The 9,751-nt window shown below is 41.2% G+C and overlaps 1 protein-coding gene across 1 annotated transcript in view; it reads left to right on the plus strand.

Moving 5' to 3' along the window:
- PCCA (propionyl-CoA carboxylase alpha subunit) overlaps positions 1–9,751 on the plus strand; it is a 569,837-nt gene that overhangs the window by 306,422 nt on the left and 253,664 nt on the right. Inside the window, exon 17 of the mRNA XM_019523836.1 lies at positions 1,051–1,161. Coding sequence (XP_019379381.1) covers positions 1,051–1,161 — 111 coding nt within the window. The remainder of the gene's footprint in view (positions 1–1,050; positions 1,162–9,751) is intronic.

Here is a 9,751-nt window from a genome sequence, read left to right on the forward strand (position 1 = left end):
GAGCACTACCAGGAGTGACTAGAATTAATGGTCACAAGCTGGCAGAGGGTAAATTTAGATTAGACATCAGGAGGCGCTACTTCACTGTCAGGGTGGCTAGGATCTGGAACCAACTTCCAAGCAAAGTGGTGCTGGCTCCTACCCTGGGGGTCTTTAAGACAAGGCTTGACAGTCACCTTGCTGGGGTTGTATGACCCCAGTACTCTTTCCTGCCATGGCAGGGGGTCGGACTTGATGATCTGCTCAGGTCCCTTCCGACCCTACTAGCTATGAAACTATGAATTTTCCATGGGGTTGTCTTAGATTTGAATAAATACAGTAGCTCTTCCTTCCTTTTCTTGGTGGTTGATTCCTTTGGTTTCATGGGGATTTATGGCATGATGATAGGGCTTTCAGCTATTCTTAACCTATAAAGTCCCATTTAGCAGTCCTTTATGTGGAGAATTCTTTTTCTCAGATCTGTTTTTTGGCAGCTCACACCCAGTCTGGGTGGCATATCAACCACCCAGTTTGCAGCTTTGCCATTGTGTGCCATTCTGCTATATAGCTATACTTTATGGGTCATACCGGTACCACGGACCAATGCCACATAATGCAAAATATAAACATTAAAACTTGATTAGAGATTTCGCCAGTCAGAGTTGTGTAAAAGTGTATGAAATATAAACATAAGTTTAAATTTTTTTTGTTAAGCTCGATCATTTTTTTTTTTAAATGAATTACAATTGACGACATGATATAGAGACACATATGACTTTTTTTCCTTTTAATTACTATAATAATACAACCTTCACAAAAATGTATTTAAGGTGGGTGTAGATTTAATTAGAAAATGACATATGAGTATGTCATGAGTGGACTAGGAACTTCACTTAAGTTGTCTCTCTAGGTCTATGGACACTCAAATTTGTTGACTGGAATTTAGAGGGAGGTGGATGGGTGTGTGTATGGGTTTTGGGGCTGTAGGGCTGCTTATTTCATTTTGTTTTATGGCTTTCTCAGTGTTATTTGGGAATGACATTCATCTGAATTGACTCGTTTTATTTTTAGGTGTGACTCATAATATTGCTTTGCTGCGAGAAGTGATAATCCATCCACGCTTTGTTCAGGGCGATATCAGCACTAAGTTTCTTCCAGAAGTCTATCCTGATGGCTTTAAAGGTTTGTCCTCCCTTGAAATATTTTTTTAATTTTGGAAGATGATTTTCATGACTAATTTCTTTTCTTCTGGGGTGAATTGTTCTCTAATCAGTCTTTCATATTTTAGATTATGTATTTATTTGCAGACTGTTTGAGGTTTTTAATAACAGGTTGTTGAATTGAAATAGTTGTTTTCTTTGAACTTCAAGAAGACTAAAATCCTACACTTCTAGCTACAAATGGACTCTAAAGGGGATGAAGATGGAGGAGTCTCTGTGGCTGTAGGGGAAAGGGCTAGGAGCAATGGCTTCAAACCAGCAGAGGAAATTTAGGAAGGTTGCAGATTAGGAAGAACTTTCTCACTATGAGGTACTGGAATAAACTACCTAGAGAGGTGTGGTATCTCCATCCCTGTAAGTTCTCATGGGCATGTTAGACAATTGGCTGGGATCACTTAGTCACTGTTTTGGAGCTGGGGGATGGACTAGATGACCTGATGAGGTCCCTTCCAGTCCTGTTTTCCTATGATCTTATTTTTATGGTTGTCTTGGATGTTAGGTGTGATGAATAAGCTAAATGATAAAAAAAAAAATATACAAAAGATAAAAGCCATTATACTAAATTCACACAATGACCAATGTAGTGAAAGAGATTAAGATAAGAATCAGTGAGCGCATCTACATGAGATGTTTACTGCAGTAATTAGCTCTGCAGTAAAATATCAGTGTCTACACATGCAACCCTATTAGACTGCAGGAGACTAATTAACTCTGCTGCAGGTTAGTACTTGTACATACAGATACTATGCTGTGGTGGCATTCTTTCGTGCACAGCAATGCACATGTAGACGCTGACAGGGATGGCTGGGGCACAAGAGGCTTCAGTGCAGGGGCTGCCAGCCAACCCTGCACTGGAGCACCCTTTGCCCCAGCCATCTCCTCTGCAGCACCTTGAGCCAGGTCAGAGCAGCCTGGGCTGGCAGGCTGACTCCAGGGGCCTGCTGCCAGCTGGGGCTGCTCTGACCCAATTCAATGGACTGTGGTCATGGGTGCCCATGAAGATGTCATGTCCGGGAGCAATACATTTAAAACTGGTGGATTCTCCATCTTCTAACTCTGGTTTAGGACTAGAAGTCTTTCTGTAAGATATGCAGTAGTTAAACACTAATTATCAGGTTCTATGCAGAGATACTTTGGTGAATTTCTATGGTGTGTGATACACAGGAGCTCAAGCTATAGATGATGTAGCGATGATGCCTTGTAGCCTTGACATCTGTGAAATTATCAGATCTTTTTATGAGGAGGTAATGAAACCTCACAACTTTATTGCATCTTGTTAATTGCATGTGTAGATGCACCCTCTAAGATAGAGGATTCAGGAAAGACAGAACGTGGCAAACTCCTGCCAAGCAGTTGATTAGTTCTGGAAGATTAGAAAACCAGAGTGGCCAAGAAATGTGGGAGTTCCCCAGATGTATGGTGGGGCAGCACCTCATTTGAAAAATGGCTCTTTTAAGCTCTGTAAATATAAATGACCAATAGCACATTTAAAACTAAAAGTGTTTAGCAGTTAGCAGGATTTGGAACCTAAGGAGGTTTATACGTGTGCTCTGGGAGTGGGAGAGGGGGGAAAGTGCTTTAATTAGAGTGGTTCTGAGAGCCACTCTAAATTAAAGTACCTGGACTGTCTCATGTATCAGTGTCCCTGTGCTGAAAAATGGCAGTGAGGGTGTATTAACTACAGCTCCATTTGATGAGCTTTAGTTAGAGTGCCCCCGCCACCATTTCTCAGAGCAAGGATGCTGATACAGGAGATGCTGGAGTGTGGTAATTACTATGCTTTAGAAGACTCAATTAATCGAGTCTGCTCAGTGTGTTGGAGCAGCCTTGCTGCTTGTGTATAGGCACCCTAAGGGACCAGTAAAATTTGTTATGGAGTAATATAGCAATTGACATCAACTGTAAATACAGGTGGTAGCAATTTATTGCTATGGAAAAAGGCAACTGCAAGCCTGGGATGAACTGGGAAGGATGTTTCCAGATGGAATGCAGTTCTGAGCACGTTGGAAGAAAGAGGAACTCCCATTGGGACAGGTGCAGAGAAGGGTAGGCAGGATTAGAGTGTAGGGACCATGTGTAGCACTGTACTACATAAGGAAGTACTGTACAGAGACAGAGAACACTAGCTTTGTGTGCACTAGATCCAGGACTGAAGGTAGAATAGATGTGATAATTTGGTGCTGGGCCAATAAGCTGTCTTGAGTCTTATAGACCTACCTAGAGGAGGTTGGCTTGTTTTAGCCTAGCAGAATGAAGAGTGAAAAAGGATTGTAAATCCCAGGCTGTGAAAGGGACTAGTGAAGATAAAAGCCAATGTTTTTACAAGAACAGATGGACATATCTCAAAGAAAGGAGATACTGAATTTTATTTGTTTGTATTTTTGTGTGTATTTTAACATATTTTGTATTGTATATATTTAAGACTGTATATATTAGCTTAACTGCTTTTTTTCATTTAAAATTCTGAGGAAAAATGCCTGTTTATGGCTAAATTATTTGACCCCCCCAACACTTCCCACACACAAATGGCTAATTCTGTTATAGTACCACAATCTAAAGTAAAAAATATATTACTGTATTAGCAAATTTTTAAGAATAGGAAGATTTTGCTCTAGACACCGATCAAAAGAGACATTGTGATAGTTCACAATAGAAGCTAATGAAAGATACAGATGAGATGATTAGACTTTGTTCCCACAGTATAAAAGGCTATGTGCTGCCCCCACCATCAAACAAGTGCATATAAACTTTTTTTAGAGGTAAATGAAATGTAGGTAGCATTATAACAAGGATTGTATCATTCAGGTCAAGAATACTTAGGCCCTGTTTCCAGTGCACCCCACAGAAACTTTCAGTCCTAGAAGAATTTTTTAGGTTGCTTCTGTTGAATTCTCCTCTGTGTGGCACTCATCAATTTGTAGGTGCTGGATGTAAGGTCAGGCCTGGTTTTAGTTATGTTTCTGTATTTTAAGAAGGAGTAGCATAGCTCAATTGTTAATTTTTCCTTTGATGTGAAGTCTCCAAATTTTATGTAACAGTCATTTGCGACCCATTCAAAAAATAAGACAGCCAAGGGCCAGGACAGAATTCCTGGTTGTCTCCCACCTGTGGGCAGTGATGCCTGTGCCAAAGCCTGTTGACATCAATGAGAGCCTCTTTAAGGATTAAGTGTGTTTTGGATTGGGCCCTTGCATCTTGAAAGTGAATGATGAATCTGTTGATTCAGGGGATGGTTGTTTATGCATCTGTAAAAATAGTTCTATTAATATATAAGCATCTCTGATGGGAACTGTTGAAGACCACAGTGGCTTGTGGGTGGCAGCACAGGAAATGTTGCAAAAGTAAATTACCATTGGATTGTTCTGCCTAAGTCCTCCTCCTTCTTTATTAAATTTTTATATATGATCCTGGGTAAAATTCTGCTAGAAGAAGTATTTAAAAAAAAATGTTAATGTTATACTAACTTAGGGTTAGAACTGCAGCTTTAAAAATTTCTTTGCCAGAGTGGCCTGTTGAATTATGCAGCTACATTAGATTTGGAAAATATCTGGGAGTGTTGCATTCTTCGAACATCTCTGAAACAATAATAAATATTTTTTTAAGATTAAGATGGTGGGTGGCTTTCTGGGCTAAATCCAGCATGTGGGTCCAGTCCAGTGTGCATAAGGTTGTACAATTATATTGTGGCCAGGGCCTTAGCCCCTGTGATGTATTGGGCCTCCAGCTCCAGCCTTGGCCACATGTGCACTGGATAGGGTGTTGCTGCCCCCGCCCCAGGCCTGTACGTGCTAGATTAGGTGCACTGCCTTAACCCTAGCTCAAATCAGGCCCCATTGCTCCAGACCTATCACTGGATTGGGCTTACTGCCCCAGTCCTATGAATGCCAGATAGGGCCCACTGCTCCAGCCAAGGCCCTTGCCCTGTGTGTACTGGATTGGGCCTCTTGCCCCAGCCCTGACCTTGCCTGTGCTAGATTGGGGCTGTCACCCCAGCCCCTGATGTGCCATGGACCTGGACTGTAGCGCTTGGAAATTTGGAGGTGGGGGAATGCTGGTGGCATGAATTATCACTTCTCACCACCTTTCAAATTTCCAGAGCCTTGGGGACCCCTACAGGCTGAATCACATGGCTCTGCATGCTAGATCTGCCATGTGGGCCAAGGGCTGAGCACGCCTGCTAAAATGCTGTTGGACTAATACTTTTTAACAAGACAAAGTTTCTGCATGTAATTTATCAAAAAGAGGTCAAAGGACAGATTGTTAAAGGCAAGGTGTCTAAAGATGCAAATAGGTACCTGGGATCTTGTGGAACTGTCCCTGGAAGCCTAACTCCCTTTGATTTCGATGCCTGGATGCTTTTGAAAAGCATGCTGAGCACTCTTCAAAATTTTGGGGCCTTTAAAAATCTGGCCTTTATTTATTCACAAATTTTGAGGGCGGAAACGATTATCTATCGCCTGACTGGCTGCGTAAAACATGATAAGACTCCCCTGAATTAATTCTTGTTGAACTGGGGTATTATTTTATTTTATTTTTCGAAAACAAATCTGTTGTTGATGTAAAAAAATAGTGAGCAAGTGCAGAACAATCATAGGCAGCCAAACTGATTTGAGCTCTTTGCATCACCTTTGAAGACACATTTTTCAGTCCTTGTATTTTTCCTGTAACTGTTCTCTGAAATATCTTCAGTTTATCAATATCCTCCTTGAATTGTGGCATCACAGCTGGACGCAGTATGCCAGTGACAGTTCCACGTGTTCTAAATAGACAGGTAATATAAAGTCTTACTCAGTGTTCCCATTTTTAAGTATTTGACTAGACCTTTTGGTCACAGGGTTGCTATGGACTCATCTTCAGATGGTTAACTTCCCTGGCCTATAAGTCATCTTTGGAGATGATGTTTCCCAGGATAATCCCTGGTCCTGTAAGAATGGCCTATATGCTTTTATTTCTCAGTGCATATCTTTACATTTAGCTTAATTGAAATGTATATTGTTTTGTTATGCTCAATTTTATTGAGTGAACCAGATCACTCCACATCAGGGATAAGGCCAAGGACCAAACCCTTGGGATCTTGCTTGAAAAATGATGTATTGTTATTTACAGCTACATGGTGAGACTTGTTAGCCAGTGTTTAAGCCAGTGTTTCTCTGCCAAAATGTCATGGAGGACCACATCAAGTGGTTTAACTGGTACATTACTTCAGCACCATTAACTTTAGCAACCAAGCGTTTGACATGACCTTTATTCCTTAAATTCAGGTTGACTGACATTAATTGTTATTCTCCTTTAATTCTTTGTTAAGCGAGTCCAGTATTATTTTGCCTGAGACTGCCATCAGGTTGGCAATCCTAAAATTCTTTGGTCATATCACTTTGCCATGGTAGATGTTAACTTTTTCCAGTGTTTTCTGGTATTCCAAAACTTGAAAATCAGCCTCGCGATTGATCAGTATGTTTTGGTTTTTTGTTGAGTTGGGGGGGGAGGGGGGGAGAAGGGTTTGGCCAGTTCTTTTAAGAAGCACTTCAATATCATTTCAACATTATTGACCATTTTATCTTTTCCATTAGGACTCCTTTTATTCCCAATATATTTAAAAGATCCTCCTCCTTACTGTTCTTAAGTGTATTAGCTATTGATCTCTTCTTGTCTCCCTTTTTTTTTCTAATCAATTTTATGCAATTTCTACCTTTTAATTTTATATTATTAAATGTTATCATGTTTCTCTGTTTTGCATTTTATTGTTGATTCTCTTTTCTAAACCAGATCAGTGAATCTATGAAGTTAAATCCACAGGTTTCTGTTAGAAATAGAGCACTGATGTTTAACAGTGAGATATGATTAACCTTTGGAACTGGTGGACTCTCCATCTTCCAATTCTGGCTCAGGACTAGAAGTCTTTCTGTAAGATATGCAGTAGTTAAACACGAACGATCAGGCTCTATGCACAGATATTTTGGTGAATTTCTATGGTCTGTGATACACAGGAGCTCAAACTATGCCTTATAGCTTTGACATCGGTGAAATGGTCTGATATTTATTATGAGGTAATGAAACCTCAGAACTTTATTCTCAAATAAAAGAAACAAAATTTAGAAAATGCAGATAAAATTAGAAAAAAGTCCTTAAAATTGCCAATTTTTAGAAAAAGACAAAAGGAACTCCATACAACGAAAGGTACCAAGGCACTCTAGACTCATTAGCCTAACTACTTTTTTATGGGTTGTTACCCAACATCCTCTTTTTGTGCAGTAATTGAGTATGGTTGTGTTTTCACATGAAGGCCAACCTAGATTTATCCCTTTAAAGAAATTGGTTGAAAGGGATAGGAGTAGACTCTAGCTGTTGATAGAATTTGTTGTACTTTGAGTTGATAGTGTGTCTAAAGAACACAGTGGTGGATACACTGGAAATGTGTATTGTAAGCTTTCTGGTTTAGGAAGAGAGCATGATCATATTTTCTTTAAAGAAATAAAACTGCATGAAATGTCAGCTTGGAAGACCCATTTAAATTGCTGCTATTCATAGGTGCTTTCATGTTCTCTATATAGATACCAGACAAATAAAATGCCTAACATGAAGTTGAGATCAAACAGGCTAAAATTAAACTGCTGGTCAGTTAGTGGGGTCACAGTATTTTAACATTGACAATGAAGATGGAATTGAGTGAGGCACTACACTGGATCCAGAAGATTTGATCTGAGTTCTTAACTCTGCCACAGACTTCCTTGATCACCTGGGCAAGTACATCATCACTGTGTGCCTCAGTTACCCCTTGGTAAGAGATAATGGTGCTCCCTTTCTATGATTCTCTGTCTTGTCCATATTGAATTTACGCTGTTTAAAACTGGCACTATCTTTTACTATATATTTGTACAGTGTCTTTCACCATGAAACCCTGAGCTCTAGGTACTATTATAGTATAAACAACAAATAATTTTAATTAAAAAGTGCTGTATGTACTCGAATATAAGAGGCCACTGATTATGAGATGGTTAGTCTGCCCCCCCCATAATTAGATTCTATATATGGAAAATTTATAAATTTGATATAATTTTCCATGTATAGAATCTAATTATTGGAGGGTTGTCTTGAATTTTCCCCCCTCCCATTGCTACAGCAGGGAAAATGCGTCTTGGGGTCAGGTAACCTGCTTGCCCTCTGTCCCTGCAACTTCTTTCCCCTGTAGCTCCTTCATCCGCTTCCCTACTGTCAGACCCTGCTGTCCAGGGCCAGCGCTAGGGTGGAGTCTGGGGGGGCCTATAGCCACCCCAAAATTCAACATAGCCCCTCCGTAGCCACCCCTATCCAAGGCCTCTGCTTCCCCACCAGGCTGCCGCTGCCTGCCCCACTCCTGCTGCAGAGGTGTGGTGTTCCTGGTCTGGCCTCTGGGGTCTGTATTCAGAAGATGTGTAGGAAACCCCCTCCCCCAATTTTCTGTCTAGTCCACCTCAGCCCCTCCACCAGGAAGAGGATGGCCCTGCTGCTGTCCCTGAACACGTAGAAGGGAAGGACAAATTTGAAAAGACTGACCTTGAAATATATACCTATAGTAATTTGCATATAGTACCAATAGATTTAAGTCACTCAGAATTGACACATTATACCTTCTTTGAAACTGCTGCAAGTTTTAGCACAGGTACTCCATAAACGCACTTTTAACTAGCACTTTGGCACCTACTTGTATGTAGAACAAACTATGCATGATATTAGTCCAAAGCTAAAAGGCTCATAATTTACCATTTAATTCACTGGGCTGGGCCCTAGCAGAGTCGATATCATTTCAAGCCGTGCTCAGCAGTACTCAGCATGTATGTGTACTTCAGTTACATCCCACAAAGGATCAATGTGCTAATCAGCCCCTACTCATGATTGGAACCAGGTGTACTTACCATGAATCCTAGGATTCTCCAAAAATGTGTATGCAGATGAGGCACAGGGCAACCTAGTTTGGCTTCACCTCATGAAGGGTGGGGCCAGACTAATCATATGCGACAGGCTGAGAGAAGGACTGGCAGAGGCAGTTTAAGTGAACTGTTTGGGGGCCTGTTTGGTAATGTTTGCAAGATATTTAAGGCTGGTGAACAAAAAGAAAGGATTGGAAATGGGAAAGAAAGGCACAGCTCAGCTGTGGGAATGAAGAAGAAGTTGAAATTGTATTAAATGTAGTAGCTCACCATGACCTGAAAAAAGGTCAGCACTGAGAAGGAATGCACTCAATGGGTACAACCATATGGCTTATTCAACTGCATTAATTTGTCCTTATGGTACAGTCATGCCCCCGCTGGGCCCCCCTCAGACCCCAGGGGAGGCACACCTAGGCCAAGGGTTAGTGAGGAACTAGTTAGGGAACTTCTGGAGGGACTGGATGTATTCAAGTCAGCTGGTCCGGACGATCTCCACCCTAGAGTACTAAGGGAATTAGCTGAGGTCATTGCAGGACCCCTGGCACGGCTTCACGAGCACTCGTGGTGGTCTGGAGTGGTGCCAGAGGACTGCAAGAGAGCCAGCGTGGTTCCCATCTTCAAAAAGGGGAAGAAAGAGGATCCGGG

This window comes from Gavialis gangeticus, unplaced genomic scaffold (assembly GCF_001723915.1).
Source record: "Gavialis gangeticus isolate Ggan-Ray unplaced genomic scaffold, GavGan_comp1, whole genome shotgun sequence".
Taxonomy (NCBI): Eukaryota; Metazoa; Chordata; order Crocodylia; family Gavialidae; genus Gavialis; species Gavialis gangeticus.